Source organism: Artibeus jamaicensis, unplaced genomic scaffold, assembly GCF_021234435.1.
Source record: "Artibeus jamaicensis isolate MK-2021 breed Jamaican fruit bat unplaced genomic scaffold, CSHL_Jam_final contig_374, whole genome shotgun sequence".
NCBI lineage: Eukaryota > Metazoa > Chordata > Mammalia > Chiroptera > Phyllostomidae > Artibeus > Artibeus jamaicensis.
The window spans coordinates 330,945-353,627 of NW_026521808.1; the positions used below are offsets into that span (position 1 = coordinate 330,945).

Genomic DNA, 22,683 nt, shown 5'->3' on the forward strand with positions numbered 1-22,683 from the left:
CAAGGTAAGGATAAACTAAAGACATTTCTTTTTTATTATTGAGGTGATCTTGGCTTATAACATTATATGTTTCAAGTGTACAGTGTTATAATTTGATATGTGCAAACTCTATAGTGTGCTTACCATCAGAAGTATAGTTTCCATCTATCATCATATATTTGACTCTCTTTACCCATTTTCCCTATTTACCCCTCTCCCCTTTGGTAGCCACCAATCCATTGTCCATATCTATGAGTTTGTTTATATTTTGTTTTGATTGTTTATTTTTTGTTGTGGTATATGCTACGTATCAGTGAAATCATTCAGTTTTTGTCCTTTTCTGCCTGATTTATTTCACATAACATAATACCCTTAAGGTCCATCCTTGTTGTCCCAAATGATAATATTTCATCTTTTTAATTCCTTCAATCATTGAAATTAGTTTAACAATATCATAAATTATAACTTATCCATGCCAGGACACATGTACTTTTTTTTCTTTCTGAGAAGAGAATTAAAATACTGTTCTTAAATATTTTATTTTAAAATTTTTTTTTAGGGAGGGAGAAAGAGAGGGAGAGAAACATCAGTATGTGGACACTCCTCATGCACCCCCTACTGGGGACCTGGTCCACAACCCAGGCATGTGCTCCCACTGGGAATTGAACCAGCGACCCTTTGGTTTGCAGGTTGGCACTAAATCCACTGAGCCATACCAGCCAGGGCCAAAATATTGTTCTTGTTGGCCTTGTACATAAGTATCTATACAAGGCAGAGGTAATTTGGGGCCTTACTTTTCCAAATACTAATCCTTTATGGACATGCCACCTGTTATAGCCATCCTTCTTTTCCATATTTTATACGTTATCCTTTTAAAAAAAGGAACTCTGAGCTCACTGTAAAACTTCCTTTGTAGCTCCATGGTGTCCCTCATTTCTCCTTTAATAAAATAATTTGTTGTTTCATAGTCAAAATTATGTTTTTGAGAGCTTCCCAAACGTAAGAGTCTAAACCCATCTTAATGCAAATTGAGGTCCAAACAAGTATCAATCAGAATAACAAACTTTTGGAGGCCAGCCATAGCTAGAAATTCTAGTCAGAGGAGGCCATTACATAATAGGTCCATCTGAATCTTTTCATGGTTATTACTAAGGAAGAAGCATTACCACTTGAAAGGCTTAAAGCCAAGAGTCCATTTAGCTCCTGTCATTTTTTCCTTCCAAATGTCTCTCAGATTTGTCCTTCTCTTTCCATTTCTGTAGATGCCTTCGTCACTTCACACCTGGACTACTGCCATAGACTAGATGGTTTCTTTGCCTCCAGCCCATCCATATTCTTATCCACGTTCCATACTATTGCCAGATTAATCTTCCTAAAACACTTTCATGTCACTCACCTACCTGAGACCTAGCTCTAATGTCACCTTCTTTGTAAAATGCTTGTAACTCCCTTAAGAAGAGTTAGTAGCTGCCTACTTAGTGTATTCACAGCTTTTTGTACGTACTCTTATTAGTGGACTTACAACATATATGATAATTAGCAGTTCATTTTTCTCTCCCCATTTCATGAGAGTTTCTTGAGGGCAGGTGAAATAATTAAGTCATTTCTTTACAATGGCACTCAAGACTTTACATAATTAGCCTCATTGATCTTGCCCCACTGCATCAAGGCCTTCACATATGTAGTTTCCTCTGCCTACCATATAGTCCTTCTCATTCATCCTATTCAGTTTTTGGGTCTCAGATTAAATATAAATTCATTGAAGAAACTTTCTCTGATAACTTTATTAACTACTTAGCTAATTAATTCATTTAAGAAATATTTATTAGGTGCCAACTTTCTGTCTGAGCACCAATTTAGGACCTTGGGATATATCAGTGAACAAAACAGACAACAATTCCTGTTTTCATGTTTATTTTCTAGTGGGAAAGAAGTAGGTAATTAAAGATAAACATAATAAAAATAAAATTATATAGTATATTAGAAGGCAATAAAAGCTGTGAAAAAACAGCAAAATAAAGGGGTGTGCTGTAAGTAGCAGGAATTTTAAACATGGTGGTCAAGGTAGATTTCATTGAGAAATATAACATTTGAATAAAGAGGTACTTAGTCATGAAGATATCTGGTGTAAAGTAGGCCAGTGTAAAGATGCTAGGCTGAGCTTGTATCTGTTGTGGCAAAAGAAAAGCATAAAAGGCAATGTGGTTGGAGCTGAGTAATCAAGGGGTAAGCTAATAGGATATGATGTCAGAGGTGGGTAGAACGGATCACATAGGGCCTTCTATACTAAAGTACACAGAAAAACCCTTAGGATTTTACTCTACTAAAAATGACAAGCTGAGAACCAAGATGGCAATAGAGTGGGTAGAAGTTACTCTCACCACCTCTGAGGACCAAATTGAAATTAAAACTAATATATAGAACAATCAACCTGAAACTAAAATACAGAACAATCAAACTGTATAACTGAAGGCTAGCTGAACAGAAGTCTTATAAAACAATGATTTAAAGAAGCCACATTGAGACTGGTGGGAAGAATGGAGGTGTTAAAAGGGTTGGTCCTGCACCCACATGCAGTAGCTGAGAATCTGAAGGGATAGTTCAGTTGCAAAGGTCCCTTTTGAGGAGCAATGGGTCTCAACCCCACACTGGACTCCCCACCCCGGAGTACCAGAACTGAGAAATGGAGTCCATATAACATCTGGCTGTGAAAATCAGTGGGGAGTCTGTCCTGCCCAGGAGAGATAGGAGTCTTCTGGAAACCCAGGTGCCCTCTTAAAGGGCCAGCATACAAAATCTCATTCATAGTCACTCATCCTAGGCTTCAGCAGAGGGAAAGTGGCTCAGAGTGCAGGAGAGTTATGTGAGAAGAGGCTGGCTTTGTGGGGAGCTGAAGGGATAGCCACCAGGGTCACTGGATAAAGATGCCACCCACACCAAAGATGCCATCTTTCTTGGGTCCAGCACTTCCCTCCAAATGGCATAAACCTGAGGGAACACAACCCCATCTTTCTGACTTATTGTGGATCCACTGAGCAGAGCATACCCTGGAAAGGAGTCATCTACCTGGGCCCAGGGTGTGGAGGTTTGGATTGACTTAGGGAGTGTCAGACACTGAGTTATGTGGCTATGGGAAGGGGACCATGTCCCCAACCTTCCAAAAGCCTGACCCGTATCACTCCTTTACAGGACATCTACTATCTCCACCCTTCCAACTTCCAGTGGCTCTGTTCTGCCAAGCTCCAACTCTCTAGGAGTTCTGGGCAGAATCTTAGAAAAACTGACTTGTGTGGTCCCAGGACAGGGGCCATTTTTCCTTTGCATGCTCTACTTGTGTAGATCCCTCCCTTCACATGGCCAAATCTTGGTCTGTTTGGGCCCGATAAATGCTGCTGGCCCCATCCTGATAACTCCCTGAAACCCCACCCCATCACAAACAACTGTTCACCTCGGGGTAGCAGCTAGCCTTTGTGTACCTGGGGACTTTTGCTGACTGGCCTCAGACCCAGCACTGGCAGCAAGTTTGAATGTGTATCATTCTTGTGAATACCAAATGCTCCTACCTGGTGACTCACTGAGAACCTACCTTATACAACTTGAGTACCCAGAGAGGCTCTTTCAATGAATGAGCCTAACAGGCAGCTGGCAAGTGGAGGCAAATGAAGAGAGATCTTGGGGTGCCTTAGGCCTTTTTCTGACCTGCCTCTGGGCTCTGGACTGGTACAAATGCCCTTCCTATATACACCAAGGACCATCAGAGGCCACCAAAAACTGTGGATCACTTTGTAGCTCCAAACAAGCCACCCAGGGCCAGTCACAGACAGTGCATGGCCTGCACTGTAGTATCTCCTAAGAGGTCCCAAAAGTAACACACACAGTGGTGAGCTTCAGACATCAGGGCAGGATCCAATTAGCTCCAAAAGCAGCAAATCCAAAAGGAGATCTTGGTAGGCACCAGACCCTGCTGAGGTGAATTCCTCTTCATGTGGTCAGCACCTGCCAGCAGATTGTACACTGCAGTTGAATTCAGTTTTCAGTCAGCCAACCTGAAGGTTGACTCCACACATATATGGGTCAATAGCAATTAATATTCAACTACAACAGGAGGGCTCACATAACCAAATACAAGAAACATTCCTGGAGTACCCAGCTCAGCTTTCAAAAAGACTGTGCCCCTCAGTCACACAGGACACCTACTATATAAGGCCACCCTACCAAGACTGGGAGACATAGAAGATCTATGTAATACACAGAAACAAATGCAGAGAGGCTGCCAAAATAGGGAGGCAAAGAAACATGCCCTAAATGAAAGAACAAGAGAAATCTAGACAAAATAAAACAAAAACCCTAAATAAAATGGAGGCAAGCAAACTACTAGATATAGGGTTCAAAACAATGATCATAAGAATGCTCAAGAAACTTAATGAGAAATTTTACAGCATAAAAAGGACATATACACCATAAAAAAGAAACACTCAGAAATGAAGAATGCAATATCTGAAATAAAAAATATACAAGAAGAAATAAACACTAGGTTAGATGAAGCAGAGGACTGAATCAGTGATTAGGAAGACAAGATAGCAGGAAATACACAATCAGAGGAGCAAAAAGAAAAAAGTATTAAAAATAGGATAGTTTAAGGGATCTTTGGGACAATATGAAACATAAAAACATCTGCATTGTATGAGTACCAGAAGGAAAAGAGTAAGATAAAGGGATTTGGAACCTATCTGAAGAAATAATGACCCAAAACTTCTCTAACCTGTTGAAGGAGGAAGACACACAAGTCCAAGAAGTGCAAAGTCCCACACAGGATGAACCCAAACAGGCCCACACCAAGACATATTATAACTAGAATGGCAAAGTTTAAAGCCAAAGAGATAATATTAAAAGAAGCAAGAGAAAGACAGTCAGTTACCTACAAGGGAGCTCCCATAAGACTGTCAACTGATTTCTCTATGCTGGAAGTGATTGGCATACAATATTCAAAGTAATGAAAACAAGGACATACAATCAAGACCACTTTACCCAGCATGGCTATCTTTTAAAACTTAAGGACAAATGAAGAACTTCTCAGACAAGACAAAGCTAAAGGAGTATGTTACCACAAAACCAGTATTTCAAGAAATGTTAAAGGGTCTTCTTCAAGAAGAAGAAAGAAAGAAAAGAATATAGTTATAAAGAATAAAATTACAATAAATATGTACTCCTCAAAAATCATTTTAAATGTAAATGGCTTAAATGCTGTAATAAAAAAACAAAAGGTTATTTTGTTTTTTTGGATGGATAAGAATGGATAAGAAAATAAGACCCATATACATGCTGTCTACAAGAGATCCAATTCAGAAAGAAAAACACACTGAAACTAAAAGCAAAGGGGATGGAAAAAATATTTCATGCAAATGAAAAAGAAAAAAAAGCTGGGGTAGCAATACTTACACAAAATAGACTTTAAAACAAAGGCTACAATAGTAGAAAAAGGACACTACATACTGATAAAGTGATCAATCCAACAAGTGGATATAACCCTTGTAAACATTTATGTACCCAACATAGAAGCACTTAAATACATTGATGGACATAAATGGAAAGACTGACAGTAATACAGTCATAGTATGGAATTTTAACACCCCATTGACATCAATGGGCAGATCTTACAGACAGAAAACAAGGAAACAGCAGCCTTATATTACATACTATATCAGATGGAATTAATTGATATCTTGAAAGCATTTCACCCCAAAATAGCAAAATTTACATTCTTTTCAAGTACACATGGAACATTTTCTAGGATAGACTACATATCAGAACACTATACAAGTCTCAATATGTTTAGATTAAAATCATATCAAGCATCTTTGACCACAATGATATGAAACTAGAAGGCAATTATAAAAAAGTGAAAATGATTGAAACATATGGAGGCTATTAATATGCTCCTAAACAATGAATGGATTATGCCAGAAAATTGGACAATCTGGAAAAAATGGATACATTCCTAGAAGCACACAATCTCCCAAAACTGAATCAAGAAGAAACAGAAAATCTTAAAGACTGATTACAACAGGTGACTTTTATGATATGTTCAAAGGAGAACTAACACCTATTTCTCAAACTATTAAAAAAAAAGAATTCAAGAGGAGACATGACTCCCAAACTCATTTTATGAGGCCAGCATTATCTTAATTGAAAAACTGGATAAAGATATATTAAGTTGACCATACACTATGATCAAGTAGGATTAATTCCTTGGATGCAAGGTTAGTACAATATACACAAATCAATTAATGTGATACATCACATGAACAAAATGGATAAAAATCATATGATCATATCAATAGATGCAGAAATAGCAGTTGACAAATTCCATCATCCATTATGATAATAACTGTCAGTAAAGTGGGAATAGAGTTAAGATATCTCAACATAATAAAGGCCATAGGACAAATAAAAAACTAACCTCATACTTGATGGGGAAAGAATAAAAGCATTTCCATTAAGATTGGGAACAAGACAGGGATGTCCACTTTCAGAACTCTTGTTCCATAGTACTGGAAGTCCTAGCCACAGCAATTAGACAAGAAGAAATAAAAGGCATCCAAATTGGGAAGGAAGAAGTAAAACTGTCATTATTTGTCGATTATATGATACTATATCTAGAGAACCCTAAAGATTCTGCCATAAAACTACTAGAACTGATAAATGAGTTAAGAACAGCATCAGAATACAAAATAAATATCCAGAAATTGGTTGCATCTTATACACCAATAATAAACTATCAGAAAGAGAAACTAAGAAAACAATACCATTTACAATCTCATCAAAAAGTGTCTAGGACTACATTTAACCAAGGAGGTGAAAGACCTGTACTCATAAAATTATAAGACACTGAAGAAAGACATTGAAAAAGATACAAATAAATGGAAGCATATATTATGCTTATGGATAGGAAGAATGAACATGGTTAAAATACTATGTGAAGAAATGTATAGTTTGAAGGCAATTACTATCAAAATACCAATGGCATATTTCAAAGACCTAGAACAAATAATGCAAAAATTTACATAGAACCACACAGTACCCTGAATACCACAGTATTCTTAAGGTACAAGAACAAAGTTGCAGGTGTCATGCCACCTGATGTCAAACTATACCACAAGACTATAATAACCAAAACACTTTGGTGCTGGCATAAAAACAGACACAGAGAACAATGGAGCAGAAGAGAAAGCCCAGAATAAATCCATGGCTTTATACTCAGTTAATATTTGACAGAGGAAACAAGAACACACAATGGGGTAAAGGCAGTCCATTCAATAAATGATGTTGGGGAAATTGGACAAATATATGCAAAAAACAAAACTAGACCATCTTACACCTTTACAAGATAAACTCAAAATGGATTAAAGACTTAAATGTAAGACTCAAAAGCATAAAACTCCTAGAAGAAAACATAGGCAGTAAGGCCTCAGAGATTTCTCCTAATAATATTTTTTTCTGATATATCTCCTTGGAAAAGGGAAATAAACAAAAAAATAAACAAATGGGACTACATCAAACTAAAATGTTTTTGCACAGTAAATTATCAACAAAATGAAAAGACAACCAACTAAATGGGAGAACATTTTTGCCAATGATATGTTTGGTAAGGAATTAATATAGAGAATTTATAAAGAATCTATACAACTCAACACCAACCCACCCCCAAACAATGTAATTTAAAAACAGGCAAAGGCTTTGTAATACAGTTTGATATCAGGTATTGTGATCCCTCCTACTTTGTTCTTCTTTCTCAAAAGAGCAGCTGCTATTCGGGCTTGTTTATGATTCCACATAAATTTTTGAAGTGTTTGTTCTATGTCTGTGAAATACGCCATTGGTACTTTAATAGGTATTGCATTGAATCTGTATATTGCTTTGGGTAGTATGGACATTTTGATGATGTTAATTCTTCCAATCCATGAACAAGGTATATGTTTCCATTTGTTTGTCTTCCCTGATTTCTTTCTTCAGTGCTGTGTAGTTTTCTGCATACAGGCCTTTTACCTCCTTGGTTAGGTTTATTCCCAGATATTTTATTTTTCTTTTTGCTATATCGAATGGGATTTTTTCCTTGATTTCTGCTTCTGCTGATTCATTGTTTGTATACAAAAATGCCTTTGTACTGGCATAAAAACAGGCACATACACCAATGGAACAGAACAGAGAGCCCAGAAATCAACCCAACTCTCTACAGTCAATTAATATTTGACAAAGGGGGCAGTAACATAAAATGGAGTAAAGATAGCCTCTTCAGCAAATGGTGTTGGGAGAACTGGACAGCTACATGCAAAAAAAATGAAACTTGAGCACCAACTTACACCATACACCAAAATAAATTCAAGGTGGATAAAATACTTAAATATAAGCTGTGACACCATTAAAGTCCTAGAGGAGAACATTGGCAAGAAAATCTCAGATATTCCACGCAGCAACATTTTTACTGATATGTCCCCTAGAGCAAGGAATATAAAGGAAAGAATAAACAAATGGCATCTCATCAAAATAAAAAGCTTCTGCATGGCTAAAGAAAACAGTATTAAATTAAAAAGACAACCAACTATATGGGAAAACATATTTGCCAATGATACCTCAGACAAAGGTTTAATCTCCAAAATATACAAAGAACTTACACGACTCCACTCTAGGAAGACATTGAACCCAATTAAAAAATGGGAAAAGGACTTGAACAGACACTTCTCTAAAGAGGACATACAGAATATCCAGAGACACATGAAGAGATGCTCAATATCGTTAGCTATCAGAGAGATGCAAACTAAAACCACAATGAGACGCCACTTTACACCAGTCAGGATGGCTATAATAGACAAAGCAACAAACAACAAATGTTGGAGAGGGTGTGGGGAAAAGGGGACCTTAGTTCACTGTTGGTGGGATTGCAGACTGGTACAACCATTATGGAAAACAGTATGGAACTTTCTCAGAAAAATAAAAATTGACCTGCCTTTTGACCCAGCAATTCCACTGCTAGGATTATACCCCAAGAATCCTAAAACATCAATTTCAAAAAACCTATGCACCACAATGTTCATAGCAGCACAATTTACAATAGCCAAGAGTTGGAAGCAACCTAGGTGCCCATCAGTAAACGAATGGATCAAAAAATTATGGTACATATACACAATGGAATTCTATGCAGCAGAGAGAAAGAAGGAGCTACTACCTTTTTGCAACAACATGGATGGAACTGGAAAGCATTATGCTGAGTGAAATAGGCCAGGCATTGAAGGACAAATACCATATGATCTCACCTTTGACAGGAAGCTAAAGAATAAAACAAACAAGCAAACAGAACAAAAACAAAGACACTGAAATAGAGAACAAGTGGGCAGCGACCAGAGGGGGAGAGGGAAGGGATCTTAAGGGGGAAAAAGGGGGGAGGGATTTTGAGGAACAAGTATGAGGGACGCAGAGATGAGGACTGGAGGGGGGGGAATAGGGGGGAGACCGGGCGGGGAGGTGGGGTGGGATGGGAGGAAAATAAATAAATAAATAAATAAATAAATAAATAAATAAATAAATAAATAAATATTTTCAATACTCAAAAAAAAAAAGAAAATTTATAGTTTTAGCTTTTATCTTCAATCTATGATCCATTTTGAATGAAGATTTTGGTGTAAGCTATAAGATTTGTATATGCTATCAGGCTGAGGTTCATTGTTCCCCCATTTCATTATCCAGTTGTTTCAACACCATTTGTTGAAAAAATAATCTATCCTTTCTCATGGAATTACCTAGTATCATAGTGAAAATCAATCATATTATGTATGGGTTCATCCCTAGATTCTATTGTTTCATTTATCAGTGTGTCTATCTTTATACCAAATACTCCATTTATTTTATTGTGATTGCTTTATAATAAGACTTGAAATAAGGTAAAAAAAAAAAAAAAAAAAAAAAAAAAAAAGAACAAGTGGGCAGCGACCAGAGGAGAGAGGGAAGGGAATTTAAGGGGAAAAGGGGGGAGGGATTTTGAGGAACAAGTATGAAAGACACAGGGATGAGGACTGTGGGGTGAATGGGAGGGAGGGGGGAGACAGGGCGGGGGGGGTGGGATGGGAGAAATAGATTAAAAAATGTACTTGAAAAGTAACTAAATAAAATTTATTAAAAAAAAAAAACAGGCAAAGGGCCTCAACAGATACATCTAAAGAGGACATACAGCCCTGGCTGGTGTGGCTCAGGAGACTAAATGCCAGCCTGCAAACCAAAGGGTCACTGGTTTGATTCCCAGTCCGGGCACATGCCTGGGTTGCAGGCCAGGTCCCCAGTGGCGGGCGTCAGAGGCAACCACACATTGATATTTCTTTCCCTCTCTTTCTCTCTCCCTCCCTTCCCCTCTAAAAATAAAATAAATTTAAAAAATCTTTAGAAAAAAGAGGACATACTGATGGCCAGTAGACATGTGAAAAGATACTCAATGTCCCTAATTATCAGATAAATGCAAATTAAAGCCACAATGAGATATCACCTCACAACTGTCAGAATTTCTATCATCAATAAATCAACAAACAACAAATGTTGGAGAAGATGTGAACAAGAAGAGAACTTTTGTGCACTCTTGGGAAGAATGCAGATTTGTGGCACTACTATGGAAAACAGTACGGAGGTTCCTCAAAAAATTAAAAATGAAACTGTCTTATGACTCAGCAATTCCAATTCTCAGCATATATCTTTTGTTTTTGTTTTTGTTTTTAAAATTGATATTTCTTTTTGTTTAATTTTATTTAGTTATTTTTCAAGTACAGTTTTTTGTCTATTTCTCTCATCCCAGCCTCCCCCGCCCCATCTCCCCACCTCCCTCCCATTTCCTCCCTGCCTAGTCCTCATCCCTGTGTCCTTCCTATTTGTTCCTCCAAATCCCTTCCCCTTTTCCCCCTTAACTTCCCTTCCCTCTCCCCTCTGGTCATTGCCCAATTGTTCTCTATTTCAGTGTCTTTGTTTTTATTCTGTTTGCTTGTTTGTTTTGTTGTTTAGCTTCCTGTCAAAGGTGAGATCATATGGTATTTGTCTTTGAATGCCTGGCCTATTTCACTCAGCATGATGCTTTCCAGTTCCATCCATGTTGTTGCAAAGGGTAGTAGCTCCTTCTTTCTCTCTGCTGCATAGAATTCCATTGTGTATATGTACCATAATTTTTTGATCCATTCATTGACTGATGGGCACCTAGGTTGCTTCCAAATCTTGGCTATTGTAAATTGTGCTGCTATGACCATTGTGGTGCATAGGTTCTTTGATATTGATGTTTTAGGATTCTTGGAATATAATCCTAGCAGTGGAATTTCTGGGTCAAAAGGCAGGTCGATTTTTATTTTTCTGAGAAAATTCCATACTGTTTTCCATAATGGTTGTACCAGTCTGCAATCCTACCAACAGTGAACTAAGGACCCCTTTTCCCCCTCAGCATATATCTGAGGAAACCCAAAACAATGATTTGAAAGTATACATGAACCCCTATGCACAGTGAAGCATTATTTATGATACAATAGCCAAGCTATGGATCCAAACCAAGTACCCATCGATAGACAAGTGGATAAAAAGGCTGTGGCACATACAGCTGTTGGCAAAAGTAAGTTTATAGTTGTCTGTATGAAAAAATAATTAATAAAAAATAATACAAGAATAAACTGTGTTTTGTGTACTCACAACTGTAAACCTACTTTTGCCCAATCCTTTGTATACAATGGAAATTAGCCATAAAAAAGAATGAAATCTTACCCTTTGAGACAGCATGGATGGACCTAGAGGATATTATGCAAAGTGAAATAAGTCAGTCAGGGAAAGACAAATACCAAAAGATTTCACTTACATGTGGAATCTAAAGAACAAAATAAATGAACAAACAAAATTGAAACAGGCTCATGGACAATGTGAACAGACTGATGGTTGCCAGATGGGAGGGGGTTGGGGGACTGGGTGAAAAAAGTGAAGGGATTTAAGTAATTCAATTTTGTGCCCTAGTTGGCATGGCTCAGTGGTTGAGTGCCAGTGTGCCAATCAAAGGGTCACTGGTTCAATTCCCAGTGTGGTGCCCATGCCTGGGTTACTGGCCAAGTCCCCAACAGATGGTGCATGAGAGGCAACCACACATCGATGTTTCTCTCTCTCTTTCCCTCCCTTCCCCTAACAAGTAAATGAGTGAAATCTTTCAAAAAAAGTTCAAATTTGTAGTTACAACTTTTCATGGTGAAGTAAAGTACAGCATAAGGAATAGAGTCAATAATATTGTAATAATGATGTATGGTGCCAGGTGGGTACTGGAAATATTGGGGCATACTTTATAAAGTATATGATTATCTAATCACCATGTTGTCCACTTGAAACTGATACAAAATATTGAATGTAAACTATAATTGAAAAAATAAAAGCAAAAGATTGCTAGTTATAAAAAGTCATGTGTATCGGAATTATAGTCAGTGACATTGTAAAACTATGTATGATGGTGGATAGGTACTAGCCTTATTGGGACTACCTTGTATGTTATGTGTCTAACCACTATGCTGTACATGTGAACTAATAGATTGCATCTTGACTGGAATTTTTTTTCAGAATCTCTTTTTTTTTTTAAAGATTTCATTTATTTATTTTTAGAGAGGAAGGGAAGGAGAGGAGAGAAACATCAATGTATGGTTGCCTCTTGTGAGTCCCCTGCTGGGAATTGGCCTGCAACCCAGGCATGTGCCCTGACTGGGAATCGAACTGCGATTGTGTGGTTCGCAGGCCTGCGCTCAATCCACTGAGCTACACCAGCCAGGGCTTGACTGTAATTTTAAAATTAAAAAATTAAAATGTGTCATTAGGCAATTTCATTGTTGTGTGATTATCTTAGAGTGTATTTATAAAAACCTAGATGGTATAGCTTACTGTACACCTAGGCTAAATGTTACAGTTGATTGTTCCTAAGCTACAAGCCTATATAGTATGTTACTGTACAAAATATCGCAAGATTAAATCAAACACAAGACAAAATGATGCAATACAGAGGTGCAGTAAACATAAGATATATGAGGCTGCTGCCAGTTTAACATGGTATACCAACTTACAGCAAACTTTCTTTTAAGTAGAAAAAATATATTCTAAAATGATAAAAGGTATAATACAATAAATACATAAACTAATTACATAGTTTTTTTATTATCAATATTATGTCCTATACATAATTCCACATGCTATAATTTTATATGACTGGCAGTACAGTAGGTTTCTTCACACTAGCATCACCATAAATATGTGAGTAATGCATTGTATTACAAGATTACAATGGCTACAATATCGCTAGGAATTTTCAGCTTCATTATAAAATCATGGGACCCCCTTTGAATATGCAGTTCATTGTTGACCAAAATGTTGTTGTGTAGTATATGACTGGAATTGGAAAATATATATTCACCCCTATGTTTACTGCAGCATTATTTACAATAGCCAATATATGGAAGCAACTTATGTGTCCCATTTACTGATGAATGGATAATGAATATGTGGTATATATTTATATAATGGAATACTACTCAGCCATAAAAGATGAAAAATTGACATTTACAACAACATGAATGGACCTTGATGATACTATGCTAAATGAAATAAGTCAGGCAGAAATAGACAAAAATCATATAATTTCATGCACATGTGGACTATTAAAGAAAAAGAAACAAACAAAACAAAATCATAGATACAGACAACAGATTGGTAGTTACTAGTGGGAAAGGGACGTGGGGAGAGAGTGAAATGGGTAAAGGGGTTCAAATGTATGGTGATGGATAGAAACTAGACTTTGGTGTTGATCATGTGATAATGCATACAGATATCAAATCACAATGTTCTACATCTGAAACTTAGATAATATTATTTTTAAAGATTTTATTTATTTATTTATTAACAGAGGGAAAGGGAGGGAGAAAGATAGGAATAGAAACATTAATGTGGTTGCCTCTTGTATGACCCTTACTGGGAACCTGGCCTGCAACTCAGGCATGTGCCCTGACTGGGAATTGAACCACTGACCCTTTGATTCATAAGATGGCATCAGCCAGGGCAAAACTTAGACAATATTATAAACCAATGTTACTTCAATTAAAAAAATTAAAAGACAAGCCACAGGCTGGGAAAAATATTTTTAAATCATATACCTGATAAAGAACTGTATCCAAAGTATATAAAAGAACTCTTACATTTCAATAAAAAAGGGAAACAATGTAATTGAAAACATGTAAAATATTTTTTATTTCTTCAAAGAACATATAAAAATGACCAAAAAGCAGATGAGACATCCAATATCATTAATGATTAGGGAAATCAAATCTAAAGCATAATGAGATATTACTTTACACCTACATGGGTAGTTATATTTTTTTTAAAGAAAAGTATTGGTGAGGATGTGGAGAGATGAGAACTTTCATATATTGCTGGTGGCTCATGTAAATATATAAATGTGAAATGGTGCAGGCCTTTTGGAAAACAATGTGGGAAAAGATTAAACATACAGTTACAATATGACCCAGCAGTTCAACTCCTCGGTATATATTCAAAAGACCTGAAAAAGGGTGTTAAAAAAACCACTTCAACACAAATGTTCATAACAGCACTTATTCACAGTAACCAAAACATTGGAAAAAAAACCAATATCCATCAACTGGTGAATGGAAAAGCAAAATGTGGTATGTACATACAATGGAACATTATTCAGCCATCGAAATAATTAGGTGCTGATACATACTGCAGTGTGAACCTTGAAAGCCTCATGAGTAAAAGAAGCAAGTTACAGAAGACCACATACCATATGATTCAATTTATATGAAATGTCCAGGCTAGGCAAACCCATAGGAACAGAAAGCAGATTATTGGTTGCCAGGGGCTGGGGTTGGTAATGGAGATTAACTGCAGATGGTTAAGAAAGAGATGTAATTGAGGTGACGGAAATATCTAAAATTGCAGTGATGGTGGCACCACTCAACAAATTGACTAAAAGCCCTTGATGTGTACACTTAAAGTAAGTCAGTTTATGGTATGTAAATTACATCTCAAAATAAAAATTTTAAAGCAACTTGGAAAGCAGAGAAGAAAAGTTCATCTCTTAGACAGCATATTAGGGATCATGCAAAGCTTCTTAGGCTGTTGTATGCTGTTGCTGCTGCTGCTGTGGTGTGGTAGGAGTGGTGGTTTTCCCATGAGGGCTGAGGGTCAAGCAATGATCTGGGTCTTTTAAAATAAAAATTTAAAAATTACTAAAGAAGAATGATTTTGTCTTGAAATTTGGAATAGCAGGGGAGAGCAAACAGAAGTGGATGGGTTTTAAAAATATGCAGGATGCGGAAGTGACAACATTTTGTACTGATTAGATACAGGGAGTGGGCAAGAGTGAGGATACCTCAGACTTAGCATGCTTCAAGTTGAATTCCTGTTGTCCTCCCAAAGGTATCGTCCCCTGTGCTGTCAATCTCAGCGAGTGGATCAGCATCCTGGCACGGAGTAAGTATTCATTGATTGTCTTTGGAGTAAAGGAGTGAATGAACAGAGTAAAATACGACCAAAGCACTCCCCAGGTCCTGCCAAACAGCCAGTCCTAAACTCACCCTCAATGTTGGCTCAGCAGACGTCTATCACAATTTTCCTCTCATTTATCAGCCATTTGGGAAATCATCAGATACTATGCCCTGAAGGGACACCCACTTTCATGTCAGCCACTACTTGTCTAGAACCTGCAGGTGTGGCACACATGAGGTTTTGCCAAAAGCCTCTTATTCTGTAAATTCTTTACATGAAGTCAATGGCAGGTGCGTGTACAACCTGTGTGAGCATGGGGGATGTCTGGTGTTGCAGACACAGGGTCACAAAAGTACCCAACTGGTGGATCATTTTGGCTCCAACCAGAGAGACTCCTCCTGCCAAAGCAGTTTATTAAATCAGCCTCCCCACCCTGCCCCTTCCTGAAAGGCAGAAAACACAACTTCCATAAAGACTGAAGTCACCAAGTGAAGTTTGGATATTTTACTGCTGTTCTTAGGTTTGACAAGCAGAGATACACAAATGCGTGTGATTCCTAACACAGATGCCAACAAAGGATATGATCCATCCCAGTCTACACTTCCCAAAAATAAAGAATGAGGTGGGGCATGCAAAAGACTCCCCCAGGCTCAGCCAAACCAGGGAATATTCTCTGGTTAAGAAGATAAGTAAACTCGCAACCCAAAAAAGAAATCTCACTGTGTAAGCAGTAGAATTGGGGGTGTAGACATTTGATGAAGTACAATTCTTTAAACCTCTTTTAGTCAGTACCGTTAGATAAACATCCTTTTCAATGATAAAACCCAAGTCATTTCTGGCCCTTTTCCTGGAAGAGCTTTTTGTTGCTGTCAGGTTACAGGAACAGCAGTAAGAGGCCATATTCTGGGCATGGAGCCCAGGACTCGAAGGGAGGCTAGAGAACATCTGGTGTACTTGATATATAGAAGCCAGAACTGCATGTGTGTGTTTGTGTGTGTTTGTTTCCTTCTATGCTGACTCATAGCATTGAAACCTCTGTGGAAACACCCCCACCCTTTTAGCTAGCCAGTTTATGCACACCCTTTTGACTCCGCCTTGATTCAAGAGGAGGAAGGAAAACGAATTCAAGAGTTGCTCTCAAGCATCTAGCATTCTTTGCCTCCCACCTCTTGAGAAGAAAGATTAGTCCCAGCCCTGACTCAGTCCATTAAAAACTGGACTGTCGTCCTCTTAAAGCACCAACATTATTTGAGCTTTTGGATAAAATTTGAAGAAAAGAATTTACAAATATTGTGGACTGTGCAGGAGTCAGGGACTGACAACTGGCAGTGAAAACAGAGAGATGGCAGACCTGAGGCCCAACATTCAAGCAGACCCTGAAATTGAGCTTTTCGTGAAGGTAAGTTTTCTAGCTATAATAATAAAATACAGAATATATTATTTCTTGACACTGGACTTCAGCTTAAAAATAAGTCAACATTTGTGCTAGTAATAAGAAATAATTTCTTAATTGTATTTCTATTCTGAGTCCTAGAATGATGCCTTGGTGTTTAGTTGTTCTTAGATAACAATGGACAAACATCTCACCTGCAGAAAGCAAGGAGATGGTGGAAAGAATAGTAGACTAGTTGATAGAGCGACTAAATTGTATTCTTAGTGGCTAGCCTGGACAAATCCTTACCCCCATCTCGACTTTCATTTCTCCATCTATATAATGAAGAATGCTGACTAAATGATCCTTAAGGGTTTTCCACCTCTCACAATCTATGTTTTATGAAATAGGTTTTGAGAGGTCTGAATGGAGAAGTCCAATGATAGCCTGAGAGCCCCATTCCCACACATAGCCCAGACAGAGCTTTCTAAAATTCTCCCACAGTGGACAAACATCACAACAGGGCCACACAGACACTATAGAAGAAAAAGCCAACAGTCTGTGTGCCTGTTATGTGAGGAGACAGCATTTTAGAATGCTATGCTTCCTCTTTATGGTTTGTCTTGGTTTTTTTTTTTTTTGGTCTTAACTTTTCAGAAAAGTCCTTTGGAAAACCCCTAAAGCAGGAGAAAGAAACATGTGTTTCTAAATTAGCTCATCAAGAAAAATAATTATGTAGGGGATATTCCCAGCAGAAATTACAGTTTCTTAAATCCCTGCTTATATTAACTATTTTTTCTCTATACTTTCATCGACTATTGGAAGTATTCAGGATAATAACAACAAATTTTTTTATTGTTGCTGAATTACAGTTGTCCTCATTTACCCCAATTACTCTCCCCTTCCATACCCACCACACCTCCCATATTTAATCCTCCCCTCCCCGTTGTCTTTGTCCCCATTGAAAGTCCCCGGGTACTTTCAGGGATCATTTCTATAGTTTGTTAATAACAACAAACTCTCATATCATGCCTGGTGCTTTTTAAACTATGTACATATATTGTCTCATTTAGTGCTCACAACAACTTAGAGGATATAGTAGTAATGGTAATAGCAGATTAGTAGTAATAGTGGTAGTAGTACTCATCATTGTAGTAATATTGTCCTCATCATCTCTAGATAAGTAAGCTAAGACAACAGATTTTAAGTAACTTGCCTCTGAAAGTACATCTCTTCTTGATGGCATGCAAAGACATAAAATAAGGTATGCTTATCAAATATTAGCTTAAAATTCAGCTAGCCAAAGTAATATTTTTACAATTGTTAAAATATTTAACAACTGGTCACATATATACCCCAAGAACATAATCAGCCTTTTCAAACTTATAGGACAGAGACCTTGAATTCTTGCCTCGCAAAGTAATTCAAATAAGTGTTTGCTGTACCATGGGGCCTAGGAACTACTTCTCCTATCTCTGAATTCTAGAAAAACATGTGACTTCTCAGAAATGATATAAATAAGCCTTAACTTTCTAACTGGCCTTTTACATGTAGCAATCCAAATTAGAGGTAACTAAAGTTTTTCATATAAACTGCAACTTTGTCCAAGGTCACATAGCTAGTGAATGGCAGAGTTAGAATTCTAATACTTTAAAATAGCTATGTCAAATTTTATTTAATTGTTTTAAATGTGGAAGGCTTTTTTGAAAAATTTTTCAGAATTGCATAAGATTCAATCTTTAAATGTAAGCTTATATAATGATACTGATACAAATTAAAGATTTTCTGGAAGAATCTTGAGTATTATCCTGTCCAGGTATTTGTTTTGCTTTCATTTGCTTTAAGATGTGTTACACAGATCTCTAGAAATTTAATATAAGATAATGAAAGAGATGCAGAAATTGAGAGAGATGAAAAATGTTAATGAGTAACTTAAAAGCACTGCTCTTTACCAATGCTATCTCATTTATAAGTAATATGGTATTATTCTAAATGGGTCTGTGATTTCCCCAATTACCTCTGGCTATAGCTTAAAACCCTACTACAACTTCTTCCCCATGCCCTGATGGCATTCCTATAAGAGATTAAGCACTTTTCTATCATAATTAAGAAGTTATATCACACCATCTATGTGTTCCATGTAGTCTGTGAAACATTGCCCTCCAGCTCTGCATGATATGGGCAAGATTTATATATGTAATAAAGCAACAAACAACAAGTGTTGGAGAGGTTGTGGAGAAAAGGGAACCCTAGTGCACTGTTGGTAGGATTGCAGACTGGTGCAACTACTATGGAAAACTGGAATTTCCTCAAAAAACTACAATCAGAAGATTTTCTAACACATTTTCTCTAAATGCAGAATTTTCCTTATTAGTTTGTTGTTCATTGTTAAATGAAGGCTTTGTGTTTTCTACCAAATACTCTAAAATTAAATTATAGTAGGTTTGTACATAACATTATAGCATCTAACATTTGGGCCAAAATTCTGAATGTAATATTTTGTCAAAACATTTTGTCTATGTGGGAAAGAAGAAAGAAATGATACTCTCCTCCAAATGTTCATACAATTCGCAAACTCTCTTAGAAATATAATAACTGATTAATTAAAAAATCCCAATGTTCACAGCAGCATTATTTACAATAGCCAAGTGCTGGAAACAGCCTAAGTGCCCATCAATAAACGAATGGATCAAAAAACTATGGTACATTTACACAATGGAATACTATGCAGCAGAAAGAAAGAAGGAACTCTTACCCTTTGTGACAGCATGGTTGGAACTGGAGACCATCATGCTAAATGAAATATGCCAGGTAGTAAAAGGCAAATAGCATATGATCTTACCTATAAGTTAACCCTAATCAACAAACAAGTGAGCAAAATATTTTATGGAAATAAAGAACAAAGTGACAGTGACCAGAGAGGATGGGTGAGGGGAGAAACGGGGGAGAGAACAGGAAGCGGCAAGCAAAGGAATAGGAATAGAAGATTCATGGGCACAGACAATGGTGGGGGGGGATTAACTGTGAGATCTGGGGGGACAGGGTTTGGGTGAGCAAGGGAGAGAAAGGTGGGAAAACTGTAGCTGAACAATAAAATAAAATAGAATAAAATAAAATACAACCACTGTATTTAAAAATCAAAATAAACAAACCAAAGAGAAACAGACTCACAGATACAGAGAACATTTTGATGGTTGCCAGATGGGAGTTGGGATTGGAGGATAGATGAAAAAGGTGAAGGGATTAAGAAATACAAATTGTTTGTTACAAAACAGTCAACAGATCCAACAAAACTATTAGATGAGAAAAAACAGTGTTAAAGATTGTGGGTTCTGGAATGGACAGTACTAGATTTACTACATGAAAAGAGTACATAATGTCATCAATTGTCTAGATGAGTGTACTTGAGCAAGTCAGCTCTGTGAGTCTCAATTTCCTCATCTGTAAAACATAAGTAATAAACACAACCTACCTCACAGGATCGTCTTTAATGTGAGGATTAAATGGAACAAATATGTAAAATACAGAAGTTGTTAACATAGTTAACACTTAATAAATGTCAAATATTGTGACTATTACAATTTTTTATGTTTAGAAATTTAGATAAAAACACAAAGAGAAATAAGTTGTTTTGCTAAAGGACCACATCCTGTCTTTGCCAGGTACACTTATGAGAGAGGTGATTCATCAATCAGGCTGGGAAATTCACATCCTAAAATTTTATGTGATGGCAGTCTATTATTTTTTCTGAAGATTTTATTTATTTTATTTTTAGACAGAGAGGAAGGGGGGAGAAAGACAGGGAGAGAAACATCAACGTGTGGCTGCCTTTTGTACACCCCATCCTGGGGACCCAGCCAGCCACCCAGGCATGTGCCCCAACTGGGAATCGAACCAGTGACCCTTTAGTTCACAGATTGGCCTTCAATCCACTGAGCCACACCAAGCAGAGCAATCTGATGGCACTTTAAATCAGAGTATTATAAACAGAAAAAAAACTGCAGTTTTCCTGTAAAATGTTACTGCATTTCCTCCGTACCTCACTGTTTCTCCTTTCTTTCTGCCAAAGGTGATCCACCCTTCCTGCTGTATCTATTATCAGAGTCCATTTTTCTTCCTGCCCCCCCCCAACCCTAATCACATTTCTTCCCCTCACTAATTCCAATTCTGATTGCATCCTTAGTCTGCTTTCTGTTACAAAAGAAATGTAGCTGCCAAGGTTGGTTGCCATTTCACATACCCCTTCACTCCATGACATCGCAAAAAGCAGTAATAAGCATGATTTTCTCTGTTGCACCCAGTGCCAGGGAAAGGAAAATTTACCTAAAAATTAGAATTATGGTTCTTGGACCATAACATTACCAGTAGAAATGACAGATCAAAACAGCTGTAAAGTGAAGTACCTTTTATTTCCTTCTATAAACTTGTGCAAAAGTTGAAAAATAGATTCAAGAGATAAGAGACCCTAATGGGTCGGACTTAAAAAAACAACACCTAACAGTGCTGGACAGAGAGTAAGCATCAAATCAACATTGAATGAATGAATAATTGAATGATGTAATAGTCATGGAAAATGAGAAACCTGAACTTATTTGGGATATTTATTAGTAAAACTGACAAGAAGTAGTAGTTGGATTTAATATTCAGAGTGAAGCAAAAGCATTATTCCCAAATTTCTAGTTTGGTTAATTGGGTGGATGGTATCTAGTCTGCTCAGGCTGCCATAACAAAATACCATAAACTATGTGGCTTTAACAGCAAATATTTATTCTTCACAGTTGTAGAGTCTGTAAGTCCAAGATCAAAGTACCAGCATGGTCAGTTTCTGGTGAGAACTCTTTTCCTGGCTTATAGGTGCCTGGCTTCTGGCTGTATCCTTGAATAACAGAGAGGGAAGGAGAGAAAGTTTTGGTCTCTTCTTTTTTTAAATATATTTTATTGATTATGCTATAACAGTTGTCCCATTTCCCTCCCCTTTTTATTCCCCTCTGCCCTACACACTTCCTCCCACCCACATTCCTCCCCCCCCCCGCCTTTAGTTCATGTCCATGGGTCTTATAACTTCTTCGAATTCTCCATTTCCTATACTATTCTTAACCTCTCCCTGTCTATTTTCTACCTACCATCTATGTTACTTATCCTCTGTACCTTTTCCCCCCTCTCGTCCTCCCACTCCGTTGTTGCTAACCCTCCATGTGATCTCCATTTCTGTGGTTCTGTTGCTGTTTTAGTTATTTGCTTAGTTTGCTTTTGCTTTTGTTTTAGGTGTGGTTGTTAATAACTGTGAGTTTGCTGTCCTTTTACTGTTAATATTTTTATCTTCTTTTTCTTAGATAAGTCCCTTTAACATTTCATATAAAAAGGGCTTGGTGATGATGAACTCCTTGAACTTGACATTATCTGAGAAGCACTTTATCTGCCCTTCTATTCTAAATGAAAGCTTTGCTGGATAGAGCAATCTTGGATGTAGGTCCTTGTCTTTCATCACTTGGAATACTTCTTTCCAGCCCCTTCTTGCCTGTAAGATCTCTTTGGAGAAATCCGATGACAGTCTGATGGGAACTCCATTGTAGGTGACTGTCTCCTTATCTCTTGCTGCTTCTAGGATTCCCTCCTTCATTTTCATCTTGGGCAATGTAATTATGATGTGTCTTGGTGTGTTCTTCCTTGGGTCCACCTTCTTTGGGACTCTCTGAGCTTCCTGGATTTCCTGGAAGTCTATTTTCTTTGCCAGATTGGGGAAGTCCTCCTTTATTATTTGTTCAAATAACTTTTCCACTTGCTCGTGGTAC

General features: G+C 37.3%; 1 protein-coding gene across 1 annotated transcript in view; it reads left to right on the plus strand.

Moving 5' to 3' along the window:
* The first annotated feature begins 16,618 nt into the window (after nucleotides 1-16,618).
* Nucleotides 16,619-22,683, plus strand: part of CLIC2 (chloride intracellular channel 2) — a 31,364-nt gene continuing 25,299 nt past the window's right edge. The window contains exon 1 of the mRNA XM_037153759.2: nucleotides 16,619-16,918. Coding sequence (XP_037009654.2) covers nucleotides 16,862-16,918 — 57 coding nt within the window. The 5' untranslated portion in view covers nucleotides 16,619-16,861. The remainder of the gene's footprint in view (nucleotides 16,919-22,683) is intronic.